Source organism: Telopea speciosissima, chromosome 1, assembly GCF_018873765.1.
Source record: "Telopea speciosissima isolate NSW1024214 ecotype Mountain lineage chromosome 1, Tspe_v1, whole genome shotgun sequence".
In the NCBI taxonomy this organism is placed as follows: domain Eukaryota; kingdom Viridiplantae; phylum Streptophyta; class Magnoliopsida; order Proteales; family Proteaceae; genus Telopea; species Telopea speciosissima.
This window is the reverse complement of record NC_057916.1, coordinates 27,501,800-27,514,749: the sequence shown is the minus strand read 5'-3', so window position 1 is coordinate 27,514,749 and position 12,950 is coordinate 27,501,800. Positions and strand designations below refer to the sequence as shown.

General features: G+C 39.2%; 2 protein-coding genes across 2 annotated transcripts; both read left to right on the top strand.

The window, feature by feature from the left end:
* Window positions 1–4,810: 4,810 nt before the first annotated feature.
* Window positions 4,811–6,094, top strand: LOC122641110 (F-box protein KIB4-like). Its single transcript, XM_043834466.1, has one exon. It carries the CDS (start codon window positions 4,811–4,813, stop codon window positions 6,092–6,094), a length of 1,284 nt encoding a protein of 427 aa, XP_043690401.1.
* A 1,964-nt stretch (window positions 6,095–8,058) lies between these two features.
* LOC122641014 (uncharacterized protein At1g65760-like) lies at window positions 8,059–12,330 on the top strand. The gene is made up of 3 exons (XM_043834364.1): window positions 8,059–8,692; window positions 8,855–9,127; window positions 12,128–12,330. Exons 1-3 carry the CDS (start codon window positions 8,059–8,061, stop codon window positions 12,328–12,330), a joined length of 1,110 nt encoding a protein of 369 aa, XP_043690299.1.
* Window positions 12,331–12,950: the final 620 nt, after the last annotated feature.

The following is a 12,950-nucleotide window of genomic DNA, read 5'->3' as shown; positions in this document are numbered from 1 at the left end:
AACGAAACCAGAAACCAAGACCAATACACTTATTTATGTCTAATATCATTTAAGTAAATGTTATTGTATTTGTATTTCATTTACTTAAGATATTATTCATAAATATGCAAATACCCCCTATTTGAATCAAACAAAAATAGTTAAAAAAAATCAAATTTCAAAGTAAAAAAATCAACCCCTCAGGTCAAGAATAAAAATTGGATTATCGACGGTAGGTGCAATTTTGAACTTTCTAATGCTGGGGTTTCTCTCAAATCTAAATATTTCATAAATCTTAATATGGTAAAACATTGCTAAAAACGAAAAGTACTGTAAAATATCTATTTGTTTTGATGACCAAAAAAATATTTTCATTCAGAACGATTTTGACAGCATTCGTGCACACTAAATTATGTTTGACCGGTATATAATTCTTTCAATATAAATCAGATTTAAACAATCTTATGATAGCTTTCCAACAAGTCCAAGATTGTTTAAATCTGATTTATATTGAAATAATTATGTTCCAGACAAAGCTAATTCGATAACATGTCCAAGAACAATATACAGTATCAAACTTGGATCAAAATCACAAGTATATTTTTAGTGTTCACTATGTGAAACTAATGCATGGATTGAGTCTAAAATGTCAAAAATAGGCAGCACAATAAGAATCAAGGCAAAAAAATAATTTCTGAGCCTCGAAACCAAGGTTCGAGTTAGCCTAGAGAAAATCCTAAGTTTTTATCGAGATATGATCGAATCCGAGATGAACTCGATTTTTGACTGATCAAAACCTAGTTGAAACCCGAGTTTTATAATCTTGCCACTAAGACGATGTCCTACAACTAGGGGTGTAAATGAATAGCCGAAATCCGTTTCCGTATCCGTATCCGTATCCTTTTAGCACTATCCGAATCCATCCAAAAACTAAACGAATACGGATACGGATAGGCTATAGCTATCTGAAAAGCTGTATTTACATGTAAACAGATAAGATATCCGATCCGTATCCATTTAGCACCGTCCGAATCCATCCGATAGCTAATTAGATGTGGATGCGGATATAATACTATTCGAGCCGAATTCGATCCGTTTACAATCCTACCTACAACCATGGTTGAGAGACGGATAAAAATCCTCTGTGGTACAAGATTTGGCAATGTAGCCTGCATTGAGTGGCACGTGGTGAACAAAGATCCAACGATTGAAGATTGTTACACCTATTTACAAATGAAAAAGCGGTTGAGGATTTTTATCCCTAGGAGACTTGGAATAAGAGAGAGAGAGAGTGATAAATACTAAAGCAGAGATGGGACTTGGGAAAGAAAGAGGGGAGATAAATTCCAAAGTATTGTCAGTTTGGAGAGTTGGACTAAACTTTCGGTAGATAAACAAAGTAAAGTAGAGGCTAAGGTAGGACCCATCACCATCACCAGATAGATAGAGATGCTCTCTCCATGGCACACAAACATGGAAGATGAAACAAAGAATGAACCAACCACTCACCACCCCTTGGAGGCTTGGCCCTTTCCTATACAATGAATCTATCTTATCATCCACTGAAAATAAGGTCTTGGTCGGTTTCTTTTGTCTTCTCTCTCTCTCTCTCTCTCTCTCTCTCTCTTTTTCGCAAAGAAAAATTAGAAACACTAAATAGATAGATAGATAAAAACCAGTGTGAAAAAGAGTATTACTTAGTAGTTAGTACCACTAATTCTAGTAGTTGCTGCAGTTAGTCGTATTAAATTTTCTAGATAAGACTAGCTAGTTTTCTATCCTTACTTTTTAAAAGTAGAATCTCTTCTTGGAAGTATTTTTAAATTAAAAAAGGATAGTTGCATAACAGGAGAATGTGAATAAATGCTAATGGCCAAACCTTTTTCTGATCAACTTACCTTGAAACTACCAAAGGTCTCCTGCTAAGACTGTTTTCAGAATCTTACAAGGAAATGGTCTAGATGAAGAATTTCAGAAATCAAGATGACCCCAACTTTCTAAGTTAGATAATTAACGAAGATTGAAGCCTACCCCCCTTTTTTTTTTTTTTTTTTTTTTAAAAAAAAAAATTCTTTTTAAATGGTAGAAACAGTTTATATGATTTACACTTTATCATAGAGGATTCAATAAACTTCAATTTGTTCAGATTAAACTTTAAACAAGTATATGGAAGGGATTATCCTTTTAGATAGAGAAAAAAAGTAAGTAGTATATTAATGAATGGACTTGATTCCCATGACTTTCCCTTCTTGTGTATTTGATTCCTAACACTGAACCAATTCTTGATTCATAGACCCCTCTCATATCTTGTCTTGTACAACCCGTTGTACTTAAAAACTAACCCCAGGGGCAACTAAGATAGACATATAGTCCCATATCAGTGAGTGATGGAAAGACTGTGATCCATATAAAGATTGGAATCCTCATTCCCACACGAGGTCTTTTAAAACTGTGAGGTCTACATTCAGCTAGCTTCACTTACAAGGCTCAAGTTCAAATTATAAACCATGGATATTTCATTATATACTAAAAATTTAGTATATCCAGTTGAAATATCTCAAAACACAATAGTATGCACCACTATTTTGACTATTCAGATCCTCTACGGTGCAGACACAGTTGCATGCGCAAAGACCACTTTACCCCCGCTGGGGCAAGGCTAGGGCAGCTGCGCCGTAGAACATCTGGATCTCTATTTTGATGAACAAATTTTTGCCACTATTTGAACTTTCTTGCTACCTGGGCTCACAGTTAAAAAATTGGTATCTCGAAGAGTATTTTGAAAAATATCAAAACCTCGGAAAGTATTTGTGAACCAAAAGGAAAGTGAATTATTCCATTTCATTGGTCCGTTTTCCCATTATAACACTTTTTTGGAAGCTTTGGAAGAATAATAGTAAATTCACGTATGATACCAATATTAAAATGATCCTACAAATTTTCTGTGATATACACATACAAGATATTTATACTGAGGCAATAAGGCAAAGATATTTCAAGGTATTAACAATCTCTGGGGTGTAGGGATGCAAGCATCTGAGCTCAGAAAGGCATAGCCCAATCTAAAACCAAGCTTGTAAAAATTGTGGGGCTTTTGTTGGGCTTAGGTTGGCTCATGAAAGTAGTGATGGCTTTTGACCGTCACACTTGAGATTGAAAAGTGGGCCCATAAAAAATAAGTAGTGTGGCCCATAACATTAATCATTGCAACACCTATAGGTAATTTTTTAGTGTTTTTGGGGAGGAAGGGGTAATCACCTGTATAGGTAATTGACTTGCTTAACAGCTTAGGAATGGATTTTGTGGAATTTTAGATATTGAAACAGTGCCTAAAACCTATTAGGAACCAGAGCTGACATACCCTTTAATAATTGACACGTTGTTCAACCACCAATCCTAGGGTCCAAAAATACCCCCTTATTGGAAGAAGTTGATAATACCCTCTCCTGTTGCACGATAACTTTTCCCATCCATCCAAAAGTCGTGGTCAAGAGATTCTCCTTCACCGTGGCTTAAGGAATACTCGATCCTTTTTTTTTTTTTGTTGTTTTAACTTAAACGGAATACATAAAATAACAAATGCAAGTGGTGCCCTTCTTAGTCTGTTTTATGATGATTCACATATCATGTTATATACTTCTATTGTATTTATTTAGGTTACTACATAAATTGATACACTCAACAAAATTCATTTAATTATTTTCGGTTGTCATAAACATACACGCACATTTAGCTAACATGTATCGCAGAGATCCGGATGGGCCGCTATCAAACGTCAATTATGGCTATCCCGATCAAGATTATATGTGTCGGTATTGGTTATTGTATCGGTCACACTACCGATACATATAACAATAGGACACAGATCAAGCCATCTCGACTCGTATTGGTATTGGGTCGATTCACTTTTTGGCCAATACTCCCAATTTGTATCAGTATCATATGGATATCAAAATACTCCAAATTTGTATCAGTATTATATCGGTATGAAGTATCGTGAATATTGATATGTATCAGCCGAGGCGTTTGATATAATAGTAATACCTTGATCCATGAGTACTGAGATATATTAGGCAAGACCTTGTTGAAGGTGACAAATAATCCAAATCCATCGTCATACCAACTGGGCTGGGCTTCAAAGAGGCCATAGAATTCAGCCGCAGCTAGCTATGATTGTAATTAATTAAGACAGAGCAAAGTTGAGAACAAGTATAGCCCTGAACTATGCAACCCAATGTCTAAATTAAACCTTAATTGCCCAAACTAAACTCAGACTAAACATAGACCACATATAGAATTCTAGCTAGCTTGAAGACGTACAGGCAGAAGCTTGGCCCCAAGATGTAGCCCAGGCTGGCCAACCGGGTTCATGTCCCACAAGGCCAAAACCTCCTTCCAGGGTGGCACGTACATAGCCAAGTGAGGATTCGACCAATTATATATCAGCCCAATAATCCGAGCCAAGGGTGCAACCACGCCAGATTGTGGGTTAATTAGGTTTTTATACATCCAAGACAGCCCGTGGTCCTCGATCAAGGCTTGAACCAAAATTGGACCCATAAAAATAAATCAGACTCAGTTTTTTTTTTTGGTAAAATCAAACTCAGTTTAGAAGTGGGAAATAGTGCATTCCATTCCTAGTGGTTAAATCATACTCGTAGTTGGGAAAGGAAACGAAGCTGCTATGTACATTGTATATATATAAAGGATAATGAAAAGTGTATGAGTTCGAATCAATTAAGGCAGAGAATCGGAGAATTGGAGAAGAGTGAGATACATACCTCCCCTAGTGGATCATAAAATCTCCAGATACTCAAACCAGTGATTTAGAATGGCTTCCCTTCCCGACGATTGCAATAGCAATACTACTACAGTGGATGTCAAGAATATTATTAATACGGTTGCATTACTGCCAGAGGATATCACGATTCTAATTGTTAATAAGTTAGACTTGGTGGGATTTCATCGTTTTAGTGCAGTCTGCAGGTCCTGGCAATCAATTGCCATTGCTGCCAAGAAAATACGGCAGCAGTTTCTCCCTCAACCTCAACTCCCATGGCTCATGCTTTCCTCATCTTCATCCTCAGAGTCAGAGTCAGAGTCAGAGTCAGAGTCAGAGCATGGGTTTTTCAGTCTCTTACATGGCAAAGTTTTTAAATTAGAATTGCCTCCTGAAGTCTATGGCGCTCGGTGTTGTGGGTCTAACTGGGGATGGTTGATAATGGTGGATATTGAGGGATGCAATTTTCTTTTGAATCCATTCACTAAGGTTCAAATCGAACTTCCACCTCAAGCTACTATTCCTGCTCTGGGTCAGGGATTTATATATGAGTCGGTTCAAAAGAGCCCAAACTACATTCGCAAGGCTATGTTAATGTTGTCGCCTCCTCCTGCTGCTGCTGCTACTAACAATGTTGTTTTATCCTCTCTGGTTAACACCGATGATTGTTTGGTTGTAGCTATTTATTGTAGCTACAATTTAGCCTTTTGTAGACCAGGGGATAGGGCATGGACAGCCATCACCAATGAAAATCTCCCTTTAAGGACATCTTTTGAAGACTTTATTTTCTATAATGGAAAATTGTATTCCATTAATTTAAAATATGATCTTATGATTGTGGAGTTATTTCCTCATCAAAAAGTAACAAGTTGTAACATTGCTCCCCTACCAGCAGAAGAGGAAGAAGATCAGAATAACTTTCCAACTGAGTTGAAAAAGTCTGCTTATTTGGTGGAATGTCTTGGAGAGTTGCTGATGGTTATTAAATGGGGTGTTGGTTCAGTATCCCCCAAAACTGTTGTGTTCAAGATATTTAAGTTGGATCCACAACGTCTGTGTTGGATTAAGGTGAACGACTTGGGTGATCAAATACTATTTATTGGCACAAGTACCGGTTTCTCTATCTCGGCACTTGACTACCCTGGATTTAGAGGAAATTGCATATATTTCACAGATGATTACTCTCACGATATTGTATCCATGGTACTTGGACCGACGGATTGCCATGATTTGGGTGTCTTTCACTTGGAAGATAACAGCATTGAACCTTTTTTCTCAAATTATTCACATTCCTCATTGTCTCCACCCATTTGGTTCACTCCAGTTTCTTGGTAGAGAGCTTGTCTTATGATTAACATTATGGGGGTTAATGTAATTTTGTTCATATTCTATACTTTTTATGCTTATTTTATTTGAAATGATTTATCTTTTATTTTATCCTATTGATGCAAATGTTATGGTTCGGCTTCTTAATTTTTATAATGTTCATTAGGGGTCGTAAGGAATGTAAGTTTGATCCTATCAATCCGAACAAGACCTAAGCTGGATAGTTCGTGGCCTACCAACACTATTCACATGCTTAGCATAAGTAGGCCCACTCTACCAGATTGATGGGCTCTTAGGTAGTTAGGTCTGCCTGTTTAATTTTTTTCAGAGAAAGAACACTATCTATCGACTGTCGTATGTGGCTGGTTCAGTTTCCTGTCCGGATTAAGATAAGGATATGTATGACAATTAAATGGGTTAAGAAGATATTAGTACTTTTTAAAAATCCAACATAATAAAACGCATACAACAATAATACATGTTACAATGCTGCCTTATCCTATTTAATTTTGGTTGGTTTTTATCATAAGGGCATTTTGGTCATTGGATTCCCTGAAAATAACTTCTGTCATCCCAAACTAACAGATTGGATCAAAATGCTATGCTGTTTTGAAAGTAAAGAAAGTTTGCAATTACTAAAGTTGTAGGGGGCATTTGTAAAAAAACCTTCCTTTTTAAGAATGTGCGGAGCCACGCTTCCCCATAGGAAACACTTCCCTTTATTAGGAACACTGTCTTGGTCCTCCAAGTGATGTTATTTCTCCCCCTGATTCCTACGCTTAGACAACTTCTCCATCTTTATTTTTTTTTAGATAGGTCCTACTCCATTCTATGTGGCGGAAGGGAGACCTGCAGCAAGAGGTTTGAACCTAACACTTTAGAATAGCAATGGGCTTCCACATATCAAAAAACTTAAAACATAAAAAAAAACTCCATCGAAAATAGGATTCATAAGGAATCAGTTGGTTAGGGTGGAAATGGATTTTCTCCAGTCGTAGCAGAAGCTGGAGGGTCCACTACTCTAGCTCCCGTTAAACAAATGATAGCAAATACAGGGGTGGGCTGGTAATTTGACAGGTGGGTCCCACCTTGGCCCAACCTGTTAACTGACCAAGTCCTTTGTTTTTGGGGGTGGTTTCTGGAAAATTATCGCCCTAGTACTGGAGCGGTGCTGTGCGCATCGTGCGGTGTAGCATCGCCCATGTGTGCACAGTAGACCCCACCGTACGTACATGGGTGATGTTGCACCGCACGATGCGCACAGCACCGCCCCTAGTACTGGGGGCGATAAAGATCCGTGGTTTCCATACGCCAGACCCTCCAACTCCCGTCACGGCTCGAGGAGAGCAAGATCTGTTTTGAGTGTTCATGCGTTTCGGGTTTCTATTAGGTGGGTTATAGCCGTGTTAAAATCTCAGAGTCCCTGAGCGTGTTGCCCTTGAGGATCATCAGAAAGCAAAATCCAGATCATGAACAATAGTGCTTGTAGTAGCTAGCGGCATTAGGGCTTGCTTCCTATGAAAGAAAAAAAAAATTAGAATCAATTTATAAGTGGGAAATCGTCGCTCCACTCCAGGTACTCAAATATATCCATCCTCTACACGTAACTAACTTGATTGTTACAGAAGAAGAAGAGATAAAGATAAAATCAGCAGAAAGAGTGGTTAGCTATGACTCAGGAGAAAGCTGTTGTTGTGAGAAATTCTCGGTTGAAGAAGACTCCTTGTGTGAGTGAGTGATCTTGTAACCGTTGGATTCTTACGTTTTCATCCTCACTTCTTGTATAAATCACTTTTCAATTGCAAATATATATTATTCTGTAGTAGGTGGTGGTGTATATTTACTCCAGTGATTTCATTTAATTGGAGCAGGAGCAGCAGGAGCAGGAGGTACACAGACAGACAGTAGTGGTATCCATATCTATCTGTGCCGTGGGTGGGGGGTTATATGCAGTAGTAGTAAGCTGAGATAGCATGGCTTTCCTTCCGGAGGACGATTGCGATACCAATAGAAAGCGGTTGAAGAAGTCTATTGAAAATTGCCATGATGATGTCGAGAATAATAATATTGCACTATTACTACTTCCAGAGGATATCATAATTCTGGAAATCGTAAACAAGTTAGACTTGGTGGATTTTCATCGTTTTAGCGCAGTTTGTAGGTCCTGGCAATCGATTGCTATTGCTGCCAGGAAAATACGGCAGTTTCTCCTTCGACCTCAACTCCCATGCCTCATGCTTTCCTCCTCAGAGTCCTCAGAGTCAGAGGATCATCATCATCATCATCATGGGTTTTTCAGTGTCTTCCATGGGAAAGTTTTTAGGTTAGAATTGCCTCCTGAAGTCTATGGCGCTCGGTGTTGTGGGTCTAACTGGGGATGGTTGATAATGGTGGGTAATAAGGGATGCAATTTTCTTCTGAATCCATTTACTAGGGTTCGAATTGAACTTCCACCTCAATCTACTCTTCCTTCTCTCGGTGGGGGACCTTTCTTTGACTGGATTGAACGGAGCCCAAACTACATTCGCAAGGCTATGTTAATGTTGTCGCCGCCTCCTCCTGCTGCTGCTGCTACGACTAACAACAATTCTAATTATTTGGATGATTGTTTGATCGTAGCGATTTATTATACCTGGAATTTAGCCTTCTGTAGACCAGACCAGGGGATGGGGCATGGACTATCTTTGGAAGAAATCCCCATTTGAGGGAATATCTTGAAGACATTATAATCTATTACTTCCGAATATGATCTTATGCTTGTGGAATTAGGTAGTAATCCTCCTCTTCACCCAAAAAGAACAAGCTGTAACATTGCTCCTCCAGCAGAAGATGATCTTAAGAGACTTACCACTGAGATGGTGAAGTCTGTTTATTTGGTGGAATGTCGTGGAGAGCTGCTGATGGTTATAAGATGTGCAGAATTTGTAGTTGGTTTAACATCCCCCAAAACTGTTATGTTCAAGATATTTAAGTTAGATCCACAACGTCGGCGCTGGATTAAGGAGGAGGACTTGGGTGATCAAATGCTATTTATTGGCACAAGTACAGGCTTCTCTCTCTCGGCGGCGGCGGCCACACTTTTCGACTGCCCTGGATTTAGAGGAGGAAACTCCATATATTTCACAGATGAATTCTATCACAATACTTCAGCCATTTTAGATAAACCAACAACTTGCCATGATTTGGGTGTGTTTCACTTTGAAGATAACAGCATTGAACCTTTTTTTTCAAATGATTCACATTCATCTTCTTCTCTGTCTCCGCCCATCTGGTTCACACCAATTTCTTGGTAGAGAGAGAGAGAGAGAGAGAGAGTGGAAGGGGGTTTGGTTTGTTTGTTTGTGGACAACAGTTGTTTTGATGGGGTATCTGATTTATTTTTAATGTGATTAATTTCTGTTCCTACTTTGTATTTTTGTTTTCTATGCTTATGTTATTTGAAATGGCTCCCTTTTATTTTTTTTATCCTATTAATGCAAATGTTGTGGATTGGCTTCCAAATTTTTTTACAATGTTCAATTGGGGGTTTGGGGTTGGGGGAGGCTCTCTCTTCAAGTATTTGTTAAGTTTGTTAGATTGATCTAGATTGCTGGATTTTGAAGCCCTGGATATAAATACAAATGTAAAACTTCTTTTATCCAAGAGTATTGGCCTGGTTCATAACAAGTTCTGATCAAAATGGTGTCTTAAGAACAAACAGTATAGGGGGGGGTTCATAACAAGTTTTGATCAAAATGTTATATCTAAGAACAAGAGTTATTGGGTTCATAATCATTTTGATCAAAATGATTTGCATTACAATACTATACCAGGATGAAGCAGCAAACACCGTATCACAATCCTCTTTAGAACACTTTGGTTTTTTCATTAGAGGTAGGAAAATAATGGCACTCTTTGTTCTCTTCCTTATTTCTGTCGAAAGGGTTGAATTCTTCTTAAAATAATAGGTCTTCTCATTGTTGAATGGGATTAAAATTCCTTAATTTCCAATGTGAAACCGCATCTGAAATCGATGCTCCAAAGCATCCATGAGATGATCCTAAATCGATAAAGCAATCAACAATTTATACCGGACAATAAGGGGGGAATAAGTAAATAAATGTATTAATGTATCTGTTCACGTTTTTCTTACCGCACAATGCATCAAATATGATTGTAATTTCGGATTGAGCTCGTTTGCAGCCTGGGGTTGAGAGACCATCGTGTTGCGCTCAAGTCACAGACCACCACATGGATTTCATGTCGATAAAAGGGTCGACAGAACGCTCTCAACCCCAAACCACAGACGAGCTCGATCCTTGTATCTTCATACAAACTTGTGTTGTCCTTCCATCTTCACAGTCAATATCAAAGTTGTGATGGCCTGCCTTATTTACATGATTGCCTTCTAATTTCATAGCTGGGTTGGGTCATGAAAGTTATGATGGCCATCCAACTTCACAGTTGAGATTGAAAAGTGGACCTATCTGAATTGAGTAGTGGCCCACAACATTAATTATTGCATCACCTCTAAGTAATTGACATCCGACTCCTCTACTTCCGCTTGCTCGGTACTATCGTGCACCCCCACACAAGTGCGGTGGAAAGTACTGCCTTACCCCCGTTTAGGTAAGGCGCTCGGGCAGGGATAAGGCGGTACATTCCGCTTGGGCAGGGATAAGACGGTACATTCCGCTTGGACAGGGATAAGGCGGTACATTCCGCTTTGCTTGTGTGTGGGGCACACACGGCAGTAGGGGCAAACAGAAGTAGAAGAGTCGAATTGCTTAACCAATTCCAAGAGCAAGAAAAAAAAAAAACCTCAGTATCATTCACATTAGACTTGCATATTCAGAAAATAATCGAAAATTAATAAATACAAAAATCCAAAGGGAAACTGCACTCTAGAACCATTTTTGGCATTTGACCTGATCCGATCAAGTGAGTAATTGGTATTTTTTTTTCTTGGGTTAATTTCACGGACACCCCTTGTAAGTATATGAAATATCACGGACATGCCAAACTTTGGAAAAATATCATAGACTACCCTTACTTCATGTCATGTTTTTATTTCAACTTGGTCCACTCGTTAGGTCTATGCAGTTAAGTTGTTGTCAATGAAACCATCGAGCATATCCTCCTCCATTGTACCTTTGCTTGTGCTATTTGGTTCGGTTGCAGCTTGAACTCTTTAATTGCGCCTGATCCTAACTTTAAGCTGTTTCAATTCTTGCTTAATTGGAAAGGGCTCTCGTCTCAGGGCAAGAGGGTTTTCAAGGAAATAACGGCAGGGTGCTGCTACGTTCTTTGGTACCTGTGGGCTTCTAGGAACGATTTTCTCTTTAATGGAAAAGTTTGGTCAAGGGAGGAGGTGATCCAGGCTGTCCATAAAGCTTGTTCGACGTTTTTGGAGGCCTGTAGCGCTTCTGAGTCTCATATTTCTTATAGGGGGGTGGATCCAACTTTGGCTCAAGGTTCTTGGTTCCCTCCCCCTCCAGGCTCCTACAAGCTTAATTGCGATGCTTCCTTTGATCCAAGTTCGGAGCTAAGTAGTGTGGGGTTTCTTATCCGTGATCATTTGGGCAGTTGTTGTATTGCAGTCTCAAACCCGATGACTTTTGGAGATATCTTGGAGCCCCTGGCATTAGAGTGCTGCCAATTCTGGAGGATATCAGGCATATTGCCTCTTATTTGGAAAATTGTAATTTTTCTTATATTTCAAGGACTGCTAACTCCATAGCAGATTGCCTTGCCAGGAGGGCACTGTCCGTTTCTGGAAGGATGGTTTGGCCCGCCCAACTCCGATCCCTGCTTGACTGAGGTTGTTGATTCAGTCAGTAGGAGTGTTTCCCGTTCTTCTCAATAAATTTTCTTCCAACCAAAAAAAAAAAAGTTGTTGTTAATTCTTTTATAATAACGAAATTATCCTTACCACAGGGTGAACTTACCATAATACCCTTAAGGGTACTGCCCCATTTGCAGAGGGAGTCTCTGGATAGTAGCCGTTATTGTCCCTTTCTAGTGGCATGGCTATTTGCGACGCATGCTAAGTTGGTGTTGCAGGTTCTGGCACCAGCTCTGGTGTCGTCATCGGATGGGCCTATGATGCCGGACGATTCGCAGAAATGTGTGAATTCGCTGCAAACGTCGCTTCTCAGTCGCAACATCCACATTCCACAGCCCAACGCGACATGCGACACAATCCTTTGTTTTTGCGAGATTCAGCTTCATCAGATCACCTCCTTGAGCTGTCCCACTACGTTTAATTTCTTCGTACCATAATGCCACGCCCACTGCCGCCGTTAGGAACTTGGAGCGGAATTGCAGAAACTCCTCCTATTCGGCTTCACTAGGTGCCTTGAACCCTCAAGAGGGTTAGTAATCTCTCTCTCTCTCTCTCTCTCTCTCTCTCTCTCACACACACACACACACACACAGACATTTCCCCACAAGAGGATTTCCGATAAGGATTACTTCTACTGTTTTTATCAATTTGATTCTTGCAATTTTCTACAAAATTACTACTTGTTTTAGTCGGTGTTTTTCATTCAAATATAGTATTAAAAATCAAAATATGATGAAAGGACTCTCTCTCTCTCTCTCTCCACTTATTCATTTTTTATTTTTAAATTTTGAATTCTTGCCGATGGGAAGAACAGAACAAAGTTTCTGGTGGGTGGAGCAAGAAAAAGTAGGAAATGGCTGAAAAAAGTATTTGCTCTATATGCATGTGTTCTACAGTCTAGTCTCCACTCTTTCTGTGTTTTCCTTTTGTTGTGATGAAATTGGTAAATTCTGTTTGTGTTCCTCTCCGTCTATCGCCAATCTACAACCTTTGCTTTCGTTTTCATCTGGCAGATGGCAATGGCAGATGGGCAGAGTATTC